Source organism: Phyllostomus hastatus, unplaced genomic scaffold (assembly GCF_019186645.2).
Source record: "Phyllostomus hastatus isolate PE091 unplaced genomic scaffold, TTU_PhHast_1.1 phas_contig_58, whole genome shotgun sequence".
In the NCBI taxonomy this organism is placed as follows: Eukaryota; Metazoa; Chordata; class Mammalia; order Chiroptera; family Phyllostomidae; genus Phyllostomus; species Phyllostomus hastatus.
Genome location: NW_025333916.1, coordinates 5139540 through 5165836, shown reverse-complemented (window position 1 = coordinate 5165836; position 26297 = coordinate 5139540). Strand labels below are relative to the sequence as shown.

The following is a 26297-nucleotide window of genomic DNA, read 5'->3' as shown; positions in this document are numbered from 1 at the left end:
CTTATGCTGAACTGTTCATTTTGTGACTATTTTGTAACTACCAATTCTCTTTGTCTACTCTTATGGGAACTAGTCTCTTACCAAACTGTGAAGGTGAAATTAGAGGAAGGTGTGAAACATCAGTTTGAAAATAGTCACATCCCACCCAGTAAGACAAGGACATGAAGGCCCCAGTAATTTTTAGGACAATGAACATTAAGGAAAACCCTTCAGGCTCCTAAGTTTCAGGGACTTACTGACTCCAGGTGCAAGGGCCAACCTCATTGACATCACAGAGTCTTCCCGCAGTCACAATGCTGCAGAGATGCCCTGGAAGATACCCCAGAAACATAAAGACTTTAGTCAGGATTCAATCAATATTCACTAGTACTTCAGCTTTCTAAGAAAGAAAATTTAAAAAAAATCTCTATTCCCCTTTAAAAAATCAAATCAATTAAAATGAAGCCTGGGAAATGAAGCATCATGAGTTCAGGTATTTATCTTATGGATTACTCAAGGTCTCTAAATTTCTCGTGCTTTATTATCTGACTTATCTCTCATATTAATATAAACAAGATAATAAATCCCAAAGAAGGTTGTTGGATGGCTTAGGCACAATAGAAACCATTCCCTATTATTTAGAACAGTTTGATCTACACGAATGCATTTCAACAGTTTTCTAAATGTATCTGATATGATAAACTCTTCTAGCTGACTGTAGGTTGTGATGGGGAGTCTTAAGGAGGGGAGGGAATTGGGGTAAGGAAGCAGGGAAGAAGTAAAACAAATGTAAAACGAATTGGAAGGCTCCCTTTAACCATTGCCGTATGTATGGAAACTGCCTTCATTTAAGACAAGAAATTACCAGTGCAAAAATTCTGGAGCCTCGGTTCCTGATCTGATTCAGCATTCTGGTTGCCTAGATACAAATGTAAACAAAAGTTCCCCGGGGACTGCAGAGGAACAGTCAGATGAACCTGATGGCCCCCTTCCTGGCTCAGCCGGTGACCAAGAAACCAAAGTAAGTACTTCCAGATATTCTCATTAAACATAGAATATTTTGTTCAGCTTCTTTAAAGTTCAGCATTGCTTAGAGAGTTCTAAGGAATCCTGGAAAAGTTATTTTTTCTTTCACTCTATCCACATTTCCTGTTTTGTTTTGTTTTGTTTTGTTTCCTGCTTTGGCAAAGTAATGAATGACAGCACAAGTTGAATAGCAAAGGGGCTCAATTTGCAAATACAGTCATTGGACTGACTTTTAATATGTATGGCTAAAAATTAACAAAAAATGATCATTTATTTTTCAATCAAAAGAAACTATGATAAACTTAAGGTATAGATGTTATCTCTAACATGAAAATGAGAATAGCTAAATGGAATTTCTTTTATTGGTACTTATCATATTTTCCCAATAAATGAAAAAAAATCCAGAGAAGTGTTTTTAGACTTTGCTTTGTGATCCTCATAACACCTGACCAGCAGATGCAGCTTCTGGTGATGGAAAGAGCCCTGGAAAGCTGGCACACCACCAAGCACTGACTGACATTTCTCTCTACTGGCTGCCCTGCCTACTAGCTGTGTGGCTTGCAGCAATTACTTAACCTCTCTCTTTCTTTTTCTGTGAAATGGGCTAATTATGCCTGTCATTCAAAGAAGTGGGGTTTGTTTTTATTTTATTTTTGTATTGACTTTACTGGAATGACATTGCTTAATAAAATTATATAGGTTTCAGTTATACACTTCTACAATACATCATCTGTATATTGTATTGTGTGTTCACCACCCCAAGTCAAGTCTCCTTCCATCACCATTTACCCCCCCACTTTATCCTCTTACTTCCCCCCACCCCTACTTCCCTCTGGTAATCACCAAACTGTTGTCTGTGCCCATAGTTGTTTCTTTTGTTTTTCTTTTCTTAATTCCTTCATCTTTCTCAAAATGAGCCATTGAAGTAAAGAGTTTAGCACGCAGAAAGGTCTCCATCAACAGCTATAATTGCTATCATTATCTATATGATCTTGAACAAGCCCCATTATTTCTCTACTCCTCAGATTCCTTGCCTATAAAAATAATCATCTTAAATTCTTTCTCTAATTTAGAAAAATTTCAGTTGCTTAAGGTAACTAACATTATTCTTTTGGTAAAGATAATGATTTCTATCTTACAGAGTTGTTGGAAGAATAAAAATACATGATGTATGTGAAAGTATTTTATAGGCAACACCATATAGGACCACAGTGTTTTATTTTTAATATATTTTATTGATTATATTATTACAGTTTTCCCATTTTTTCTCACCTTTATTCCCCTCCACCCTGCATACCCCCTCCCACCCACATTCCCCTCCTTTAGTTCATGTCCATGGGTCATACACATAAGTTCTTTGGTTTCTACATTTCCTATACTATTCTTAACCTCCCTCTGTCTATTTTGTACCAATTATACTTATTCCCTGTATCTTTTCCCCCATCCTCCTCCCCTCCCCTCCTACTGATAACCTTCCATGTGATCTACATTTCTGAGATTCTGTTCCTGTTCTAGTTGTTTACTTAGTTTTTGTTTTTGTTTTAGGTTCAGTTGTTGATAGATGTGAGTTTGTTGTCATTTTACTGTTCACAGTTTTAATCTTCTTTTTCTTAGAAAAGTCCCTTTAACATTTCATATAAGGGCTTGGTGATCATGAACTCCTTTAGTTTTACCTTGTGTGAGAAGCATTTTATCTGCCCTTCCATTCTAAGTGATAGTTTTGCTGGATAGAGTAATCTTGGATGTAGGTCCTTGCCTTTCATGACTTGGAGAACTTCCTTCCAGCCCCCTTCTTGCCTACAAGGTTTCTTTTGAGAAATCAGTTGACAGTCTTATGGGAACTCCTTTGTAGGTAACTCTCCTTTTGTCTTCCTTCTTTTAAGATTCTCTCCTTATCTTTAACTTTGGCTAATATAATTATGATGTGCCTTGGTGTGTGCTCCCTTGGGAGGGACAACAATGTTTTAAAGGATTATTATATAATAGGTGGAAACTGATGCATGTAAGAATTCCCATAATAAGCATCAAGTTCTTGTGAGAATTTTTTGTAATTACATTCTAGTGTGTAGGAATAGGGATGAAACAGGGCTGACTCCTATATGCAAATAGCAAAGATATAAAATTTACTGTCTTAGGTACATTTTAAAAATGCATGTAAGAAAGAGGAAATAAACGTGTCACAATGTTAATGACTTCTGCTCTCTTTCGGTGATTTTCCACCTTGTTCATCTCATAGCCAACATACACTAATTACTGAAATTCTGCAGCACACCAAAAAGTATATTCTTTGCCGATCTGACAAAAAAGTAGACATAATTTCAATTTACTCACACCAGATGGCTACTGTTGTATTGGCTGTTGTCATTTTTGTATTTGACAACATAAGAGAACAGAGGTCAGCGCCCCTGACTAAACAGTCAGTTACTGCCTGCTGTGTGCCAGAGTGTCTGCCATGCACACTGGTTGAAAATCAATTCCCTAAGTAATAGAATTATAAGCAAAAAAACTTTTTTCTATATCTTTTATTTTCTATAATTTTTCAATTTTCCTCCTTTATCAGGCTTAACATTTACTTTAAGAGTATGTGAGCTGTAGACGTGTTAAGGGAATACTCCTCATGGTTTTCCAAATAAGACTTAAGAATTAATGAAATAAAAATAAAACATATAGCCAACTGTTTCACTTGAAAAGGAGCAAAAGACAATAACTCAGTCATTTAGTGTCCATGGACAAAATACTCATCATTACTCTTTCACTCCACAAATAGTTACAAAGGGCTACTAGGTGCCAAACATATAGGGATGGGGACCCGCCCGTTGCTGGGGAAATACCAGCAGCAGACCCACATGGGCCAGGGGTAGCAGTGGAGGAGCAAGAAGGAACAAGCTGGCATTAGTAGGTGAGGGTCCAGGGCCCAGCACTGTTCCAGAAAAAAACTGGGGTAAAAACACAAATCAGACCAGACCAGACCAGGCCCACCATGGTCTCTAGGGAGTGAGGATGGTCTTCATAACATGGATCTGGGTACCCAGTGGGTCATTATATCCCTTCTTTAGGGGAAGAGCAGGTCTCAGAGCAGCAGACCCACTGCAGACTCAGCAATGGGGAGAGAGGGTTCAAAGCACTACTGTGGTAGCTCGAGCTCACTCTGGTTGTCCACCACCAAAGAAACTTAAACTAAGAAGTGGTAGTTTCTTAGGCATTTGCCAAAGGAATGATTTCTGTTTGTGGCTCTTAACACTTTCTGCTCACCATTATAGTACATAATAACATAAACCAAGAAAAATATCCTAGGAACATATTTTAGTTTTAAAATGAAGTGGAATTCCACTCTTCTCTCCCTATTGAATCAGTGACAGGTATTAAAATGAAGATAAAAATATGTCCTGTTTTTACACTTAAAATAAAAAGGACATTAAGGTTGAAAAGTTCCAGCATATTCAAAAGCAGGGAGTACATATTGATCCTCTTCTTTTTTCTAGAATTGCTACAAAATTATGAACTTTCAGACACATAGAACTTTCTCATGGTATAATTTTATTGAACTCTAGTTAAGAGTTCATGTGCCCAGCTGTGTTTAATAGTAGTGGATAACTGTGTTCTGACTTTTATTTCTCATTGACTATGATAATCTGATATCCAGCTTTATTAGAGAACAAAATTACCTGGGTACACTAGTTTTCTGAATATTGGGGTTTGTTTGTTTGTTTTGAAATTTAGCTGATTTCCCTCTAAATTTAGTACATCAGGAATAATTTACTCTCTGAGGACTTCTTAAGTAATTCAGCCAGTAACCATTGGATATTTCATTTACAAATTATCTAAGAATAATCTATGGCTTTGACCTTCCAAAAAGTCTTTCCTGACTGATACCAAGTCTGTAGAATGTAGCTCTCTAGCATCCCCAGTACTTGACTTTGGTTTTAGTCTCTAGCAATACAAAAGGGCTGTGTGCAAGGTTAACTGGGCTGATGGGCTATAACCTTGAGTTCAGTTTGTTGATGTGGTAAAAGCTGAGGACGGGGTGCTGGGTGGAGGCAGACAAAGGAGGAAAATGGGGAACTAATAGCATCAACAATAAAAAAGAGAGACAAGCCATTCACAAAAAGCCACATATTGTTGTATGTTTCCATATATATGAAATATCCACAATAGGCAAATTCATAGAGGCGGACAGCAGATGAACAGTCGCCAGGGCCTGGGTGGAAGGAAGAGTGGGGAGAAGCTGCTCACTGAGTGTGGAGTTGCCCCTCAGAGCAATGAAAATTTTCTTGCCCTAGATACTGGAGATAGTTATACAACACTGCAAATGTACTAAATACCACAAAATCGTATACTTAAAATAGTTAGAATGGTAAATTTTATCTTATGTGTGTTTCATTGCAATAAAAAAATCGTGTTACTAAAAACAATTAAAAATTTATGTAAGGATAAGATAGATACAATTTCCCTGTGAAGTACTTGATGATACATTTTAAATCCATGACCTTTGTTTTAGGTAAGATTATCTCCAGCCAAAATGTCAACGAAGATGTCTACCGATCTAATTGAATATGTTGACAAGTAAGTCTGTAAATTACAACTAGTTTTAACTATTTACTGTATTTAATGAATCAGTTTGAGATTAAAGGGGCTGAATGAGATCTATGAGTTCATCCAAACTAGGCCTCTGCTTTTGAAAGAGCCTGCATTACCATCTCAGGAAGTCTCTTTGTCCCATTCCTCTTGGACTGACAGGGCAAGCTGATTGTCCCGTCTCCTCTTTAATAACCCCTGTAGGTTTCCATACATTTATGAATAAAATAGTACAACATAGGCAAGAAAGTACATATAACAGGATCTGATATAGTTAACAATGACTTTAAAAATAAACCAAATAAATCTTTTAACATTTTATGATACAAAGTCAGAAAAAATTTAAATATATATCAGAAATAATATATCAGAAAATTTTGATTGTGCTGTTTATAGTGCCACACCCAGAACTCATCCGGGGAAGAGGGGCACCCCTGGCACTTGGAAATACATTACTGATATGTGGGCAATGTCCAGAAGGTCCTAGAATCCCAGTTTGGAAAGGTGAGGTCACAGAGGCAATGCATGTTAAGTCTGAGTTGTTCTCTACTCCACTTGCCAGAGGGAGATTTAGTCTTGTACACCAGTTTCTGTTTTCAGGGCCTTGGAGTTAGTACCAGGCTTCCCACAGTTCTCTGCATGACCTCAGTTAGTCCCACAACCAGACAGTCCCTGTCTCATTGACTTTGAGCTTTGACCCTTTCACTCACCAAATGAAAAGCTTAGACTAGAAGCTCCCTAGGACCCACTGCAGCTTTGAGATAATTCTGATTGTAAAATATACAACATGACAGTGGATGGAAATGACCAATGAAATGAATCCATGTGAAGAGACAACTCTACATACTAAATTTTCATTGTACAATTACCTTGAACAATAAAGATGATAGTTTTCAAATTCACTCATTTTCATTATAATATATTCACAATTAAGAATTTCCTTGCCCTTAACCTATTCAGTATAGTACATTCCAAACAATATAACCATAGTATTTGACCCCTCTTTTCATGCTACCCATAACTTGTATTTGGACTATAATTTAGAAAAAATAAAAGCAGACAAGGAAAAATAATTCTTTACTGTTTAAATATATGACATCTGGATAGATAACATTTTTTTTCTGTGAAGGAAAATGAGTGTGGTGTGCACAAAAATAATGATCATTGTTGGATGTATTAATGAACTGCCATCCAAGGAGAAGGGAGAACTGATTCCGCCCAACTTTTCATGTGACCAGTGGAAAATAGAAATCATTCTTCTGCTCTATCAAACTCCAATAGAAACCTGAGTGGATTTCTTTGGTGCAGGCTGGTCACCTACGTCCCAGGAGATGAGAGAACAAATTCCTGAAAGATGGCAATAGACTTAAACCTAAGGACACTTTTTGCCATTTCTTGGATTCCAGAGAAACTAAACAAGAGAAAGGGGAAGAAATGTTCTATAATTCAAAGAAAAAGCATGATGAAGATTATCTGGCTGCAACATTTATTTCTCCCAATATCTCTTGCTGCCTAAGCCATATATCTAGAACTTTCTGTGCACCACCTGAGATGGTCAGTTTTCTTTCCTCTAACTCCCAGAACAGGCTGCAAGCTTCCTAAAGCCAGGGACTCTGTGACCTCATGTTTCTGATATTCCTGAAGTTGCCTACAGGGTACACTGTACTCCACAGTTCCCAAGGAACTGTAGTGGACAGATTTCATGGGGAGTCATGGTGGGACAATTGCATGTTAACAGCTCTTCTTAGAACAGCAGACTCCCAGAGAGCTGATTGACTGGAACAGCAAAATGGCATTCAGACATTTCAAACACCAGTGCAGGTATTTGGAACTGACCTGTTGAATTCAATAAAATGAACATAAAAACAGCCATGTTTAAAATAACTTCATCCTTCAAGTCATAGTATTCATTGAGTGGCAACAAATTTATTGATATGCAAACAGAGAACTTACACAAGTAAAAGTCAATGACTCATTAAACTGCCTGAATATATAGTGTTACATATTCTCCTAGGTTCTGCCTTATAGATCTATCTAGGTATACTTATAGGTAATACTAAAACCAAATAACAACAACCCAAAAAAAAAAACACAAAATCCAGCAACAAAAGAAGCAATGCCTGTCCTATGAACAAGATTTGACTAGAGATATGCACATTAAAAAGGCAGGCAGACTGAGGGCCCTTCTCAGTCTCAGGCAGTTGGAGCAACACCCACACACTGTTAGTGCTTGTTAAATGCTAGGTCATATGAATAATCCATGGGGCAGGGGGAGGCGGAATGCTTGCAATCACTTCTCTGACAATTATGGTGACACTATTAAAGGCAGTGAATAATTCTGACTTCCACGTGTTCATTCATAATAGGCAGACATCCGCTAATTTTTATAACAGTGTTTCCAATGCTCCTTTAAGCCTAATTGAGCAGAAATCACCAAAGCTTTTTTTTTTCTCTTTGATCTTTTTCTCCCACCAATGACAGGAGCAGTATGGGGAGGCCAGGCACCCAGGTCTACTCTAGAATATGCCCCTATCCAGCTCTGTGGCCCGAGAAAAAGAAAAGGCCCTCTTTTCACCAGGTGACTTCTGCCTCTGCTGTACAGTGGAGCAGGGGCTAAGGGGTGGGAGATGAGCAGCCTGAGTCCCAAGGGCTGTCTTATCTGGGGGTCCAGATAAGACCCCCAGTGGAAAACAGTATGGAATTTTATCAGAAAACTAAAAATGAATCTGCCTTTTGACCCAGCAATTCCACTGCTGGGATTATATCCTAAGAACCCTGGAACACCAATCCAAAAGAACCTATGCACCCCAATGTTCATAGCGGCACAATTTACAATAGCCAAGTGTTGGAAGCAACCTGGGTGCCCATCAGTAAATGGATGGATCAAAAAACTATGGTACATTTACACAATGGAATTCTATGCAGCAGAAAGAAAGAAGGAGCTCCTACCCTTTGCAGCAGCTTGGATGGAACTGGAAAGCATTATGCTGAGTGAAATAAGCCAGGCAGTGAAAGACAAATACCATATGATCTCACCTTTAATAGGAACCTAATCAACAAAACAAATAAACAAGCAAAATATAACCAAAGACACTAAAATTGAGAATAGGCTGACAGTGACCAGAGGAGAGAGGGGAGGGAATTTCAGGGGAAAAGGGGAAGGGTTTGCAAGAACAAGTATAAAAGACACATGGACAAAACCAAGGGCGGGTGGAAATGGGAGGGAGGAGGGGAAGGCAGGGTGGGTGGGCTGCGATGGGGTAAAAAGCAGAAAACTGTACTTGAACAACAATTAAAATAAAATAAAATTTTAAAAAGACCCCAATTTTATTTCTAGGACATGGATTAGAAAGATGCCTTCTATTGCTCAACTCTGCCTACCATTTCTCATAAATATTCTTTTAGGTTGTAAAGTAAGTGGCTAAGATTTAAGAACATACATTGTTTTCCCATGGGATTTAATTTTAAATGGAAAACAAATTCCTCCCATCAATTAATTTCCATATTTCTTCCATTGATATGCTTTAAAAAATGTCTCTTACCACTGAATCAAATAATTTATAAGGCCTCCTTCATCCCTAAGATACTTCAGTCTGCCAAAATCAGTTATTAGCATTTATTCATGTAGCAAATGCTTATTGGGTATCTACTATGTGCCAGACAGTATGCTAGGAACTTGGAGAGTCATCAGTGAACAAAACAAAGACCCCTGCCCTCAAGGGCCTCTGTTCTAGCAGGAGGAAGGGATGCACATTGGTGGATAGTCTGACAAAGGTGGGCCCTACTGAGCGTTGACTCGTGAGTAAAGACCAGATGAGGGAGTTGACCGTGTGGACCTCTCAAGGAAGAGCAGTTTCTAAGGTAGGAACAATCCTGTGGTGTGTCAGAAAGAGCAAGGGGTTGAAGATGGCTGGAATTAAAAGGAGGGAAATATGAACTTGAACTATGCTGCTATCTGGATGAGAAAAATGAAATTGTTTTGTACTGAGGAGTTGTCTGGGCTGAGCTATAACTGATACATATCTCAAGTTTTGTCTCTGTAGTAAAATTTGGAAAGATGAGGGTCTGGCTGACAGCCAAAATATGGTATTTAAAATGTGGATACATAAAACTATCAGTAAGTCAAACAGGCAAAATAATCAATGATTAATGATTTCTCCTTGTGATGGAATATGGCATTCAGGCTCTAGAAAGTATTCATCTTCAAGGGTTTGTTGTCAGTACCATGGCAGATGTTTTATTATACCATGACATACTGTATTTGTTGCTACATGATGAAGATGGATATATTTCACATTAGAGTACACAAGAAAGAAGACAAAACACGATTGTTTTGAGCTTTCTATGGGATAAGTCATGTTAGGCTGGGGATTTTTAGGTCTCATTTTGCAATGTCATATCCCTCTTGGAGGGCAACTAGCTCCCAGGTAAGAAAGCTCAAAAGAGTCTGCACAGCTTATGAAGAAAGAGATGCATGGTGCACTTGGTTAGTTTTTTATTACCTGGTGGACCCTCCCTCACCCTGAGCAGTTCCCTGGCCCCGCTGACCACATTTATTGCTATAGCTTCCAGCTCTCATTCAGCATTAGTCATCTTATTTAATTCTCACAATAACTCTAAGAGGTGAAGAATATTACTATTTTAAAGACAAAGACAAGACACAGGTTAAGAGGAGTCAAATATTTGCCCAAGGTCACACAGTGCTATGGTTGAACCAGAAATTTATGTCTATGTTTCTTCAAAGCCTATTTTCTTAATCACACCTTTGTCCACACTCCCTCCCAGCTACACACATGCCTGCCCTGAGACATCCTCATCTCCAGCTCCTCCCTTGCAGTGTGAAAGATGTAATAAGGCAACCGAGGATTTCTGATCTTCCTCCACAGGTGCCCCAGTCTCAGAGCATTTTAGGTGCACCCCGGAGGCACTGCCATTAGGCACAGTGCAGTCCTTCGTTCTTCCCTCTCTGGCATCTTCTCACTGCCCCCACCTGTGATGGCCAAGACTCTGGGTGTGGGTGGGCGCAGCTGCAGGAATTGGCATTACCCACAGTACCTTCCCCCAGATCCGGCAGGACAGGGGCTGCCCAGGTGAAGCCTAGTCTCTCCCAGCCCAGGAGGATCTCTAGACTCTTGCCACACCTAAGAGCTTCTGCTCAAGTGTGAGAACTCCACTGTGGTAGGACTGAGACCAGTCTTGGTGCTCTAGAGCAGAGAGGAAGCCCCTCTAACCTCTGGTCTCCAAGAGGTCCCTGAGGACTCCAAGGATAGATGTGAACCTGGTGGAGGAAACGTAATTGGGGTGAAAATGATATAATATTGGGAGCAACTTATATATATTAAAAATCAGAGTAATAAATACATCTTATATCTGAGAAAAATATTAAAATATATAATAGGAAGAGCTACTAATTGGTCTAAACAAAGCTGCTATGATGGAGGAGAAAGAGTCAAAGGGGCAGATTAAAATGTTTCTAGTTGAGTTACTGATAATTTCTGAGCTTCAGTTTTTATCTAAATTGAAGCACTTTCACTTATGCCACAGGGTAGTTGTGGGGATAAAATGAAATAAAATAATGTTTATGAAAGTGATAGGTTGACTATAAGTACTATGTAGAAAAAAAGAGCGTGTAATAGTAAATTCTTTAAATTTCTCCAGGAACTCCCCTCAAATCATTTCCCCCCTGTATTAGTTTCTGAGGGAAGCCAAAACACAACACCACAAACTGGGCAGCTTAAAACTACAGAAATTTATTTTCTTACAGTTCTGGAGGTAGAAGCCAAAAATAAAGGTGTCAGCAGGGTTGGTTCCTTCCACGGGATCTGAGGGAGAGTCTACCCTATGCCTCTGTCCTCGCTTCTGGTGACAGCCAGTAATCCCTGGCATTCCTTGGCTTGTAGATGCATTGCTCCAACCTCTGTCTTCATCTCCACATGGTATTCTTCCTGTGTGTCCCTGTCTTCGCATGGCCGTTCCTATAAGAACATGGGTCACATGGGATTAGGGGCCCAGGCTACTTCAGTAGGACCTCATCTTAATCATGTATATCTGCAACAACCCTATTTCCAAATTAGGTCACATTCTGAGGCACTAGGGGTTACGACTTCAACATACCTTGTTGGGGGTTGCAATTCAGCCCATAACTTTCTAATAATTAGTAATAACTATAATAAGGATGCATGTGTATAAACCCTGTAGAAAGGACAAAGCACTTTAGGTATGTTATTTAAATTGACAGCCCAGGCAGTTGGGGCAGAAGACGTTATCTCCATAGGACAGATAAGGAGCTGTCTTCTGGGCAACCTAAAAGAGGTTAAAGGTAGTTAAGTGGCAGTGGCAGAACTTGAACCCAGGTTTTCTGATGCTAAGTACAGTGTCTTTCCCCTGAAGATGCACATAAATAACACACACCCTTCAAAATAGCAAAGTAATATGGAAAAGTGTCCCAGGAGCACTATGCGATAGGAACTCCAAAAGTCATCAAAACAATTTGCTTCTGCAGTTCACATACGTTCTACCTGTAAGTGTAACCCAGATGCCCACTGCGCCCTCATTCACACGAGGACTCTGGACCACATACCAACCTGCTTGCCTTCATAAGAAAGCCAATCACAATAGTACATCATTAATTCTGTAATTTTATTTTTTTTTGAAGTTTTTATTTTTATTTTTCTATTAAATTTATTGGGGTGACATTGGTTAACTAAGATCATATTGGTTACAGGTGTGCATTTCTGTGATACATGATCTGTATATTGCTTTGTGTGCCCACCGCCCACAGTTGTGTCATCTGCCATCACTGTATTTGGCCCCTTTACCCTTAACTAAATTTACTGAACATAAGGAGTTTGTCTCATACAATTTTTCTCTATAAAAGATCCACAACCAGTTTCTTTCTCCAGTCTCCTCTTGGCCTGGTCACTATTTGGCATCATTTCCTTCCCAGACCTCTCCATTCAGACCTTGGTGCTGGCCTAACCCTACTGGCCTCGGTCTGTTTCCTCCTGGACTTCACCCACCAAAACTCGAATTACCCCCCTCCCCTCTCTAGAACATTCAGCCCTTTATAAAACTCAGCCACAGAGGGTCCTATAGCTACCCAAATCCTCCAGCATGGTTATAAACAAGCAATAGAGAAACGTCAGAAAGTATATTTTCAATTTCACTGCTACACTACACACTCAGATTATTTGTTTGAGGCATTAAAATGTTCTGTAAAATTTCAATATATAAGGTCTGTCCAGAAAAAGTCAAGCCATTGTGAATATAATGAGAATGGTTTGTATGACATTAATGTAACCTGGCAGCCAAGGAGAGTGGGCTGGAATGTATATGCATGAACAATGATGACTTCACTGTACTAGTCAGTGGGGGTGGTAGATGCCACTGAGTGAGCATGTGTACTTTGTGGGCATCACATTCAAAATGACTAAGTGAGTAGAGCAATGACTGTGCATCAAATTTTGCGTTAAGCTTGAAAATTCCTCCTTGGAAACTATTCCAATGATTCAGAAGGTCAGAACTATGGGCAACTGATTGGCAGCTTCATCATAACAACACGCCCACTCATGCATCATGTCTCTCTCGTGCAGAGTTATTTGGCGAAACATCAAATCACCCAGGTGACTCAGCCCCTCTACAGCCCAGATTTGGCATCTTGCAACTTCTGGCTTTTCCCAAAACTAAAATCACCTTTGAAAGGGAATATATTTCAGAGCGTCAATAAGATTCAGGAAAATACTATGGGGCAGCTGATGGTGACTGGGGAATTGTGTGAGGTCCCAAGGCCCCTGCTTTAATAGAGAGTGAGGTATCATTGTCTTTGTACAATATTTCTTGTAACTTCTCCAATAAATGTCTCTTTTTCATGTTACATGGCTGGATATTTTCTGGACAGGACTCTGCACTGTGACTGTAACTAGTCATATATTAATTAGATCTCACAAAAATGAAAATTCTTTTTAGTTATGCCCTTTCATGTTCTAGAAAAGTTAAATTTTCAAATTTTTGTGTCTTGAGTATTAGAGGTTGCCAAAATGGTTCTCAGCATCTTCTAAGTAAATTTAGTTCTTTCTTCGCAAGAACAGAACAAGCAGAGACGTGAGAGGCTCCATGTACCCATGCATCTGCCAGCGACAGCGCAGCTCGTGCAAATCACGCGGCTGCAGAGCAGTAGAACTCAGAGTCTGTGGAAAATCTGTTCAGGTTCAGTTGTCAGCTACACCATCAATGATTTATGTAAATCCCAAACCTCTCTCTGAAAGTCCCCTAGAGAGTCTTCCTCCTGTGGTTGGTAACTCCATCTGGACTAGTCTGGAATATTCAGTTACATTTCCTTTCACAGTTAAATTGACATATAAGTCCCACTGATACACTGCATATACTAACGAAGCAGTGAATGGTTTTCATGTGCTGAAAGAATCATGGGGGCCACAGCTTGCTACAGCAAATGGCCTGTTTTTAACCTGTGGATGATTTAATGATCTGGGCAATGGTGTGACTGGGAAGCTGTCTGAGAAAACTGAGACTGTTCACAGGTGCATGCTTCCAGTTGTTAATTCAGAAAGGTCAATTTGAAAACATTGTCCTTTCTTATAGGAAATGGAAATAGAAAAAGATAAAAGGTCTGTATTCATCTTGTAGGAATCAGGTAAATGGAACTAAGCAGAGCATTATTAGGTACTTCATTAAGCATCATTAAGTTATAGTAACACCCCAATTCATAGTAAATCTTAGGTATGAAAAGAAATTTCAAAAAAGAACACCCTCTACTTAAATATAACATAAGTTTAAAAAAATAAACTTTAAGGAAAAGAAACAACTACAGTTCAGAATTTATGTCACTTAATGTCCCCCTGGTTGCAGGCAAATACATTTACGTAGCACCAGGTGCTACACTCCTTAGAGGCTTCCTCCAGTGTGCCACACAGTAGCCACACCGAGGCCAGCCATGCCAGGCAGGACCACAGGCTGGCGTCTGAGCAAAGTGGCAGCCTCATCTCACTGACACATCTGCTGGCTTAGGTCTGCTTTCTCATCTCCCTCTGGGTACAGTCTGACACCAGCCAACAGCACACCCAAACAGTGAGTATACGTGGGTCCCTCCTAACCCCGGACTGCCTAGCAGCTATATGGCATATGTTTCTCACATGTCATCTCAGAATTTATAGCCATACAGCAAAGTAGGCCCTGTTAGCCCTGTTTAAAGATGAATGCACAGAAACACTTGGTTGGAAAGGGGTAGAACCTATATTCTACCTTCAGTCTATCTTGCCTCTCAACTTGCCAAGGTTCTTCTTTATAACTTGAAAAGTCATGTCCCATATTTCACATTTTAGTACTTTATTACACAGGGACTCACAGAAGTAACACCTACTTCATTGTGGTTGGCAGGGTACGTGAATGTCTTGCATGAGATGGACAGCAATTTGAACATTTCACCTAAAATGTCATATGGTATGCTTGAGTATGATACTGTTTATTTTATTTTATTTTAATTGTTGTTCAAGTACAGTTTTCTGTCCTTTACTCCCATCCCAGCCCACCCACCCATCCCTCTTCACCTCCCTCCCATTTCCTTCTCCCATAGTTTTTGTCCATGTGTCCTTTATATTTGTTCCTGTAAACCCTTCCCATTCCCAGTGACCAGAGGGGAGAGGGGAGGGAATTTCAGGGAAATTTTGGGGGAGAATGAATTTGATACTGTTATGTTACAGAATTACATGCTTATGATTTTGTAATAAAAGATTTTATAATAAAGAGGACATTATTTGTGCTGAACCCTGTATATCCTGCCTTATAGTATTTCTGACTCACATGACCAGTTTTAAAACAGTGCTGTTCAGCCTTTAGCATACATTAGAATCACATAAGTGCTTATTTGAACTACATATTCTTGCTCTCTTCTTCACACCCCCAAGATTATGATTTAGTAGGTAGATGGTAGAGCCAAGGAATCTGTATTTTAACAGCTTCCCTCCCTTCCCCACCCCCATAATACTAATTCAAGTTTATGAGAAACACTGACTTAGACTAAGTTTCCTGAGGGATGAAAATATTGTAAGTGTGTATAGACTAGAATAGACATTTAGTAAATTCTGACAAACTGATATATTTCTATTATAGCTGACATTTTTTTGGTAAGTTACCAAATACAGATACAGTGTTTTCAGATGCACATTAAAAAAAACCTCCAACCAAAATAGCTTAAATATAAGAGCATTGATTAGCCCACATAAAAATTCTAGAATTTGTTTAATAAGAGGCTTAACAACATCATCAAGAACCCTCATGCTTTTCTATCCTTTCTGCTTGCCATCCTCTTTCCCACCATAATCAGATGACCCCAGGAATTCCAGGCATCAGGGATAGATGTGACAACATTCAGGAAAGACAAAGAAAGTCTCTTCTTGTGTGTCTCTTCTTGAAGGCAAAGAAACCTTACCCAGAAGCCCACAGTAGGTTTCCCCTTGAGTCTCACTGGCCAGAACTGCTTCACATACTTCTGCCTAAACCAACTGCATCTCAGCCTGGAAGGATGAGACCACCATTAGTTTGCCCCCAGCCCCAAAGGACACAGGGAGCAGGAGGATGAAGCAAATCAGGCAGAATGGAAGGAATGCAGCATAATTTACAAGTCTCAGTATGGAACTGAAGACTGAAGATCAAATACCCTTTCACTAGCAAATCCACACTGCAGATTGTCTAGAGGCCAGAAAGAAGCACTAGCTCGGGAAAATAAGGAGAGAGTCCACAGTCCACCACTAGGCTCTGAGTCACCATCAGTGGGGCCGGACATTCTCCTTCCTTCTGCTTGTGACTCAGACAACCAGGGTAGCACTGTCAGCATCCTTGGGATTTAGAGGAATGGGTTTAATCTAGATGAGGATCCATTTGGTAATTCTCCAGAAGAACACTGTGAGCCAAATGAGTGGTAGATGGAATCTGATTAATGAAACTGTTAGGAAAGCCTTCTTCATTGCTCAGATGTGCAGGTAATAGGAAAATGGAGCCTCACCCAGGCAGAGGCTATTTTATGCTGCGTAAAAGAGGAAACTGTAAATCTTGAAGTTCTTTCTAATGACTTGTAGCTTCATGAAACCATTATTTTCTCCAATTTCCCAACAACTGAGCTGTAAGGGAGCAAACAGCCAGAGAAGTCAGCCAGTCAACAAATATCTATTGACCGCCTACTATGTGTCAGGCACTCTTCTCAGTGTTGGGGACACTGTGTAGTCAGTTAGAGCAACTGGCCAATAGCTGTAATTCTAGTAAGAAGGAAGAATGTTAACACAAACAAGTACGTAAGATAGTTTTTGGTAATAGCAGATGCTATGAAGAGGATGAAATGGTGTATTGTGAGAGAAGGTGACTGAGGAGAAGGCTTGTCTGAGGTGGGGATATTGGAATGGAGACCTAAACAATGAGAAGGACATAGCCATAAGTGGCTGCAGGGGAAAAAAAAAAAGCCTTCCAAGCCGAAGAAACATTGGGTGACAAAACCTGGGCTGGAAACTAGCTTGGTTTATTTGAGGAACAGAAAGAGGGCCTGTGTGATGGAATGCAAGGGAATGGAAAGAAGAGTAGGAGGAAAAGAGGTTGGAAAGGAGAGCAAAGATTTTCTCAGAGAATGGGTAAGCCATCAGAGGGTTTTAAATAGGCAAGTGCCACCATCTACACTTTTAGAAAGACCACTCTAGCTGCTCGGTGGAGGGTGCACTCTTTGTTAGGATGGAAAGTAGGAGAGAGAATGGCGGCCAGGACCAAGACAGGAAGAACGAACTAAAGTAGACATGGAATGTGGGGGCGATTCTGTCATTTCCACTGCCCCTCTGTTAGGTCGTAAGAATAGCATTAATCATATTGCATCCTCAACTTCTGCTCATCTTCTAGGATAACAGGAATATAAGAGAGTTAAGGTTAACATTTAATTTTAGAGTCAGACAAACATGAGTTTCAAATTCTGACCTTGATATCTCCAAATTGTGTGGCCATTCCTTTTTCTGCCTGGTGAATTCCCTTCATCAGGTCTCCCCAATCTCTACACTCTTTAGCTAATCCCCCTGTTATCTTTATCCCATCTTTTACTTTTCTTTCTTTCAGTTATGTATTTTTCATGCCTAATATTTCTACTGGTTTACTTTTTATGTTTTCTAGGGTTTTTTGTTTTTATTTTCCTAATATCCTCCCTTATCTTATTTCTTAATATGCTTATTAGCCTTTCTAACAATTTCCTATTGCATATATTTTTTATTTCTCTTCTGTAGGACTCTGATATCCACTAATTTGTTTCTTTGTTGGCCAGTTTTTTAAAAACACTGTGCTCCTCAAATGTCCTGCTATCTTGACCTGTGGGTTCATTTTCTCCCAAGGATTGCAGCCCAACCTTGGTCTCCAATGGAGTGTTGTCAGCTCCATTGGGCTCAGCCAGTAGGGTGTGGATGAACCCCAGGGACAGTGAAACCATAATTCTACATTCTACAAAAGAATCCCTCATTGTACAGAATAATTTCTCCTGTCCTTTAGCTTTTTCTCCTTAGGAGAGCAGTAGCTTTCCTACCTCTGGGGCATGTGGAGGCAGAATACTATAGAAGCAACTACTTAAGGTCAGTTGTTCCCCAGGTGGTAGGTTATTATTTTTTCAGCTTCTTATCAACACAGGTCTGTGCCTCGCATGATCTTAGTCTTTAGGACACAAACCTGGGTCTGAAATTTCAGGAGAGTAGTACAGTTTGTCCCAAGGCAATAGGGGGAGAAACAAAAGTAGATCTACAATGGTCCCTCCTCCCCATTTTATTCTCCCACAACCACATCTGTCTCAGGCCAAAGTAGCCATCTGACTAAAGTTGAGTTGCCCAGGAAACAGACTCTGAGACAGGAACTGGGGAACAGAAGGCTTATCATGGAGTCTTCTGGGATCAACCTTGTAGAAGGGAAGGAAAGGAAACCATTGGGAAGAAAGAAAAGTATTGTGATGCAATACCAAGAAGACATTAGCTGACCCCACAGGGAACTCTGAAGCAGAGATGATCCTCAAAGTTGTTCTGAGATAGAGCAAGTGGGCCAGGCCTTTATTATGCCCACACACTGACCATCCTCTGAATTTGAGCTGCCCTAGGAAGTGGGCATGACCTTTGGCAAAGTGTCTTCCTCACCAAGGCAGTTTCCAGAGAAAGATAATAGCTGTGGTCTGCTCACTGGTAGTGCTCCCAGGAGTTGGGGAAATAAGTCCTACCTTCCTGAAAGAGGAGGTGGGTAGCATACGACAGCACCCACTACACCACCCTACACATTCACTGGTATAAACTAGTCCCCACTGCCCGAGGGGGTTTCCACAGTTTTCTCATTTTCTTGCTCTAAGCCCTCTGAGGTTTTAAAAGGGAGTGAAAATGGGAAATCACTAGTGTATCAGTTCAGCATTTTGGTCAGAATCAAAGTAAGCCCAGGAACTTGAACTCCCAAGGAGCTGTGTAACCCATTTCCCTCCTGACTGTGCTCTGCTTCACATAAGCTGTCATATTCTTCTGGAGCCGATTTACTTTAGCTGATTTGTTCACTCTAGACATCTACTCTCGGTCCCTGAGACCTTCAATTTCCTGGGAAGCTGGAGCTGAGTGGGTCCTCTGAGGACCAACCAGAGCTGAGCAGAAGTGTGCTGTGGTTGAATGAGCCTCACCCATGGGCTCTGCGAAGACACAAGCAACTCTGGCCCCAGGGGAGAATAGTATTTTCCATTGTTCCAAAGTCTGTCCCATGAGCCCCACAGAACCCCCATCACTTCTCAGACCCCAGACCCTCACCTCAGAACAACTCCCAATTTGCTTTCCAGCCACTTTACACTGATGCAGTGAGAGGAGGGGTGCAGGGCGAGGTGCAACTAGAGACAGAAGCAGTTCCATGAGCGTGACAAAGTGGTGGTTTTAAATGTCCACAGAGACTTTGATATCTCATTTTACAAGAGGTTGAGCCCAATTCTACCACTATCCCCACCCAAGAAAATAGGCTGAGTTTAGTAACTTGCCTCTCAGGAACACACTAAAGCAAAATCATTTGTATGTGACTTCAGAGACTAGGTCACAAAACTAAGCAAAGTAAATTAAAGAAAATGACAACAAAAGTAGCTTGCCCTTCAAGAAGTTTATCTGCTAAGGGAAGGAGTCATACACTAATGCCAATAGGGGCTATCTGGATTTCACGTTTCTTTGCCCTAATACTAAATAGCCCTAGCCTTTGTCTTTACCTTTTTCTTATTTAATCCATTTACTCTTCATTGAACTATTATTTTTTCCAGTTATAAGAAAGGAGCCCTGTTCTCAATATTGAATTAACAGTTATTAAACTTACGTGGATCGAATGTGGCTTATTAGAATAGTAAGTAAAATACAGAATTCTTGCTTGGGAAACATAAAAAATGTAGGATACAAGATAAAGGCATAAGCCACAACTGCTTCTTAGATGAGATGTGAACCAAGATTCTAAACATACAGGGGCCAAAATCCTACCAGGTTCCTCACAGGTGAGAAAATACAGGAGTAAAAGTGAGGATGCAAGTTCTGGTTCTGGCTCCTCCAAGCTCACTCTTGTAACGGCACTGGTGTTGTTTTCTTTTCCTGACCAGGGATCACTCTTTCCTTCCTGTCATTCCAAACGTCCAGAGAAGTCAACTCGAAGACAGGCTGAACACCCAGGAGCGCACCATAGCTTTCCTCCTTGAACAAGCCTTCCGCATCAAGGAGGACCTCTCGGCTTGTCTTCAGGGGACCCACGGCTTTCAAAAAGAGGAGTCACTTGCCAGGAAGTTACTGGAAAACCATATCCAGACCATCACCAGCATTGTCAAAAAACTCAGCCAAAACATTGAGGTAGTTCTTTATTTCCCATACGTTGGCATCACTGCTCAACAAAGATTGTCAACCACCAATGTCATTTTTCAACTATAGAGATGAGTTGCTATTGTTTAAATTTACGATCACAATTTAGTTGCCTCTGATGAAAACAGTTCAATATTCCAACTGCTCATTTACACCAAAAAGTAGAAGGAATTCTATTCAAAAATTGTTTGTTGAGTATCTATGTGACAGCAAAGACAGTTGTTCAGCATTATCTCACATGTTGCACTAAGGTATTTTATCTTAGTCTAAATCTCCAATGTTATATTAATGCAATCATTTCTTTTTTTTAACATTTTATTTATTTATTTTTAGAGAGAGAAGGGAGGGAGATAGAGAGATAGAGAGATAGAGAGAGAGAGAAACATCAATGTGTGGTTGTTGGGGGTTATGGCCTGCAACCCAGGAATGTACCCTGGCTGGGAATCGAACTTGTGACACTTCGGTTTGCAGGCCGTGCTCAATCCACTGAGCTACGCCAGCCAGGGCTGCAATCATTTCAAAGAGAGGTTTTTCTAATGTAGTGTTGATGCTGGTTCATTGGCCCATCACAGTCTAACCCCCAAACTCTCTCTGATCCCATCTCCCACTGCTCCTTCCTGCACTCTGGTCACACTGTCTCCCAGCTCTCCCTGCAACACATCAACCACTCAGGCTTCAGGGCTTTTGCACTTGTTATTTATTTACTCTAGCTAAATCATCTTCCCTTAGAAGTTCCTATGAAACAGTCTTCATTCCCTTCAGGTCCCCAGGGCTTAAAAGTCAATGCCACTTCTAAAATCACTCAAAGGTGTTTTCAGGCATAATGAAGTGTCATGCAAGTGACGAGAGACAAGGGGCTCAGCACCTTTGATATGTTGAGAAATTCAAGCAAGTATAGAACTAGCACTAAAATAAGACCCCAGTTCAGCAGTCACAACTTCTTGGTAATTGGAAAGAGAACAGCATTCTCAGAAATACCAAAGTGCTTCTGGAACAATCTATATTTTGATCTGAGTAGTTGTTACACAGTTGATTATATTTGTTAAAATTATCCAGATATACACTTTGATTTCTACTTATTTTTTTGAGAGGGGGGTTGTTGATTAGAGGGAGAGAGGGAGAGAAACACTGATGTGAGAGAGAAACATCAATCAGTTTTCTCTTGTACACACCCCACCTGGGGGCCAAACTCACAACCCAGGCATGTGCCCTGACCAGGAAGGAATAGAACCAGTAACCTTCTGCTTTACAAGGCGGCGTCCAACCATCTGAGCTGTGCTCATCAGGGCAATTTCTACATTTTAATACATATTAATTATACTCCAATAAGAAAAATCTTAGCACTAAGAGAAGAAATATTCCCAGATCTCTAGAAGTTTTGCCAAGAGCTCCTTTTCATATAATTATCATCTTAACTTAGCTTGAAAAAAGACAAGCCCAATAAAATCTTTTCCAGAAACTATAAAATCTCAGAATATTTATAATTCTGTTAAAGTTTTGGCATATATAGTTAAAATGATGAGACTCATCTGATTACTTATTTTCAAAATCAAATTAATTTTAAGCTGCCAACTAATTATGTTTTAAGATTAATTTATTGTTTTTAAATAAACTAATTTTAACTCACAAAAAGAGGTTTTCTTTAAGAGTTTATGTTTGACATTGCTTTATAGTGTTTTCCCCCAACTTATAAAAGTAATACTTGTTTGTTGTAATTATTTTGAAAGTTTAGGGAAAAAATTTAAAATCTGGAATAAGAATTTCTCATAATTCCACCACCAAAGGATAATCTCTACACTCAAATGTATCTCCCTCTCCTTCCAGACATTACACAGAGAATGCTGAACTACATTTGTAAGCACAACTTTAATATAAAATTATGTCATAAATTCTTTCATGCTTCATGTTTCATTAAAAGCTCTTTGTATGGTGCATATATCATGATATGCTTAATTATTCTCCTAATACTGAAGTATCTTTATGCATAGATGTGTCAGCATTTGGATTATTTCCATACTATACATTCTCAGAAGTAGAATTACCAGGGGACGAACCCTGAAAACTTTTGGTGCATTTTTCCAAATTGGCTTCCAGAGAGTTTACAGTTACTTATACTTCCATTAGCATTCTATGAAAGTGCTTTCTCCACTGTGCTGATACCAGCACTGAGATGTATTGTTTTAATCTTTGCTAATTCAATGAGATAGAAATGAGGTATGTTTCCACTTCTTAAAAGTCTCTATAAAAATCTACATGTTCTCTGTCAATAACCTGTTAATGGCTTAGTTGATGTGTTTGGGGAGGGGTGGTGCTTTTTAATTCTTATTTATTTGATGTGTTTTTTTAATTGATTAAGAAAATTAAACTGGTACATTGGTAAATGTTTAACATTCAGCAATCAACCTTTATGGGTGATGAGAGTCTGATTTGCAGTGCTTGCTTATTTCTGTGGTGTAAATACTCTCAATATGGGTCATTTCGAACACCAACAGTATGTCACTGACAAAGTTGGAAAGAGGTACATACGATGGGCTCTCACACAAACAGGTGCATGCTGCTTGCAGCACAGCACTGAAACCTTTGGCAATAACATGTTATAAAAGTTTTTCCAGTTTATTGTTTTTATCTTACTTATATTTACAATGTTTTCATAAGCTTTTTTATTAACCTAAACAGCCCATAATTTTGCTTTGTGATTTTTCTCATTAGTTTTAAGAATAGAAGTTTCTTTATTCAAAGATAAAATGGTCTTCTCTATTATCTGTTAGTTTTATGGTTTAACATTTTCCTTATTTATAATCTATTTTTTTCCTAAAATCTACATTGATGTGTGACATGCGAGAAAGATCTAAATGGATTGTTTTCTGAATCAGTTGTGAGAGAGCCCAATGTCATTTATGAAACTCCTCCCCCATTGATTTGTGAGTCTCCTGTATAGCATATTTCTGTCTTAGATGTACCAAAGTCTTAATTACAATGATCTATTTGGTAATATACATCCATTCAGCTACACTGATTTACTGATCCTCACTTTTATAAAATTTTTGTGGTATTTAGTATGGCATGTTCCCCTTCATCACTGTTCTTTACTGAAACAAAGCATGATAGCACGTACTGTTGTGATCCCAGTACTTGTGTCCCCTGCAGATTCTTATGTTGAAATCCCAATGCCCAGTGTGATGGTATTAGGAACGTGAGGCCTTTGGGAGGTACTTAGGTCAGGGGGTGAAATCTTTGTGAATAGCATTAGGAGTTAGGACCCTCTTAAGGGAGATTCCACAGAGCTCCCTAGCCCCTACACCATATGAAGACACAGTAAGAAGCTGGCAGTCTGCAGCCCAGAAGAGGGCTCTCACCAGGACCAAGGCATGCAGGCACCCTATCATGGACTCCCCAGCCTCCAGAACTGTGAGAAATACATTTCTGATTCTAGAAACTACCCAGTCTTTGCTATTCTCTTAGGGCAACCCAGACTAAGACATCTATACATGCAGAAACAAGCTAATGAAAACAAACAAAAAAAATCTAGGTAGAGTTTTTGACAACTTTATGTCTTCATTTAATCTTAATTTGCTCTTAAATTGTCTTGATCTGTCAGCTTATAAATGGGCATGATTCTGTACATAGTCTTTGAAATTTCTATTGCTACAAAAACTCTTGTTTTCCTCAGAAAATTCATAAACATAAGTTTAAACACAGTTCAGGCCTTGGTTATATATAGCAACTAACCTTGAATGTTTTTTCACATCACAAATGTGTTTTCCAAAGTCCAATACTCTCACTGTTTTCCAATTAAATATATAAAAATTATTTTTATGTGTCCTAACATTACGTTGGAATTTTTTGGAATGTCAAGTAAGATATAATTTTTATAGACAAAAATTTATTTTAATTAGTAAATTAATATTTATGAGTGCAAAAAAATTTAAAACTACTATTCTTGACCACCAGGTCTGGTAGTATAGGTCAGTCAGCTCTATTTCAGAACACCAGGACATACTGAAGACATGACTAAGGAAAGCTTTTGTCAATATTTAAACACTGAGAGACTTAACATAAAATCTGGGTTTCTGGCTCCCATTCAAACCCTGTGAGCCCACTGTGCCCACCTGGCAACAATCAGCTCGAGTCCAGCCATCGCTGCCACCCTGGGATACAACAGGAGTGCTTCTCTCGGACATCACATTCCACCACTCTGCCAGCCAAAAGATCAGCCTAAGTTACAAATGCATTCAATTTTTAACCTCTGCTTTATATGATATTTTCTTATCATATGTGAAGAGAAATTAATAGGAATTCTATCTCAAAACTACAGATTTTAGAAGACCAAATAAGAGTTCGAGATCAGGCGGCCACAGGAACTAACTTTGCAGTACAGGAGCTAAATAGCAAACACCTTCATGGAGTTGGAGACCTTCGAGGAAGAGTAGCCAGGTGAGATGCAGCGTATTAACTAATATTTAGCAGTCAGTTCTTCGCCACTGAATTCCACTCCCAAGTAAGTTCTGTATTGTTCCAAACAAGATACTGTCTTTACATTAAGCTAAACTGATGACAGGGTAGTTGTAAAAGTGTGTCATGGAATTTGAAAACCTCAGGTTACCTGTGGGATCCAAGGTTCCTATTAAAGCCCCTTTATACAGAATGTCCAGTTCAAACCACATGTGGCATGAGTCTCACCTTTGCAGCCCTCAGTTGTCCAAACATCAACATCCATGCAGAGACACACCCTCAAAACCACATAGAAAACCCCCAGAGGTACCAAATTCTGATTAAACATATAAAATATACAAGAATTACATGTAAAAGTTTAATAAAATGGATCTACTGACATTGGATAAAATTTTGAATAACATCTTATGTATGAGATTTCTAATCAAAAGAGCTGATGGTGTACAGTTCAATGAACATCTGTTGATACTGACAATAGCAGGACCACTCTGGGAGAAACATCAAAGATAACTTGTGAACAGCTGACCTTGAACACCTTCCCACCTCTCCAACTTCTGCCTGCACCTCTTTCCTCACTCCTGAATTACCCCTCCTATCTCTGTCTTGTTAATCACTCTGAAGTGTTAATGACCAAATAAGAATTAGGAGATTAATACCTAAGACAAACTTCTCCATCCAATTCAACAAAAATATATTGGGCTGGCCAAAAAATCTATTATGTTTGTTTCTGTAAGATGCCTCTAGTAGTGTTTAGTTGTCTTTAACTTCATTTGAAACAATTTTGTTAGATTGTATTGTGACAGCTGTCATATCAGCATGCATTTTAAAAAACATATCAAAATTGGTGAATTTTTGTATAGCCATTTTAATACTGAAGATGAAAGAAAATATGCAACATTTTTCACATATTATGCTTTATTATTCTAAGAAAGGTAAAAACACAACTGAAACAAAAAGATTTGTGCAGTGTATGGAGAAGGTGCATGACTGATCAAACATGTCAAAAGTGGTTTGTGGAGTTTCTTGGTACTATTGACATTTTGGCAAAATAATTTTTTGCTGTGGGGCTGTCCTATGCATTGGAAGATATTTAGCAGCACCCTGGGTTCTACCCACTAGAAGCCAATAGCATGAGATAGCCAACATACCCAAAATATCCAAATCAGCCCTGGCTGGCGTAGCTCAGTGGATTGAGCACAGGCTGCGAACCAAAGCGTTGCAGGTTCGACTCCCAGTCAGGGTACATGTCTGGGTTGCAGGCCATGACCCCCAGCAACCACACATTGATGTTTCTCTCTCTCTCTTTCTCCCTCCCTTCCCTCTCTAAAAATAAATAAATAAGATCTTTTTAAAAATATCCAAATCAATAATATAATTGGTAAAAATGAAAAATGT

The 26297-nt window shown here is 39.4% G+C and overlaps 1 protein-coding gene across 1 annotated transcript in view; it reads left to right on the top strand.

Annotated features, from left to right (window-relative positions):
- Positions 1-429: 429 nt before the first annotated feature.
- Positions 430-26297, top strand: part of FAM81B (family with sequence similarity 81 member B) — a gene marked incomplete at its 5' end in the record, with an annotated part of 53565 nt that continues 27697 nt past the window's right edge. The window contains 5 exon segments of the mRNA XM_045848379.1: positions 430-472; positions 903-1000; positions 5504-5568; positions 20198-20441; positions 24766-24884. Of these exon segments, the coding sequence (XP_045704335.1) occupies positions 430-472; positions 903-1000; positions 5504-5568; positions 20198-20441; positions 24766-24884 (569 nt within the window).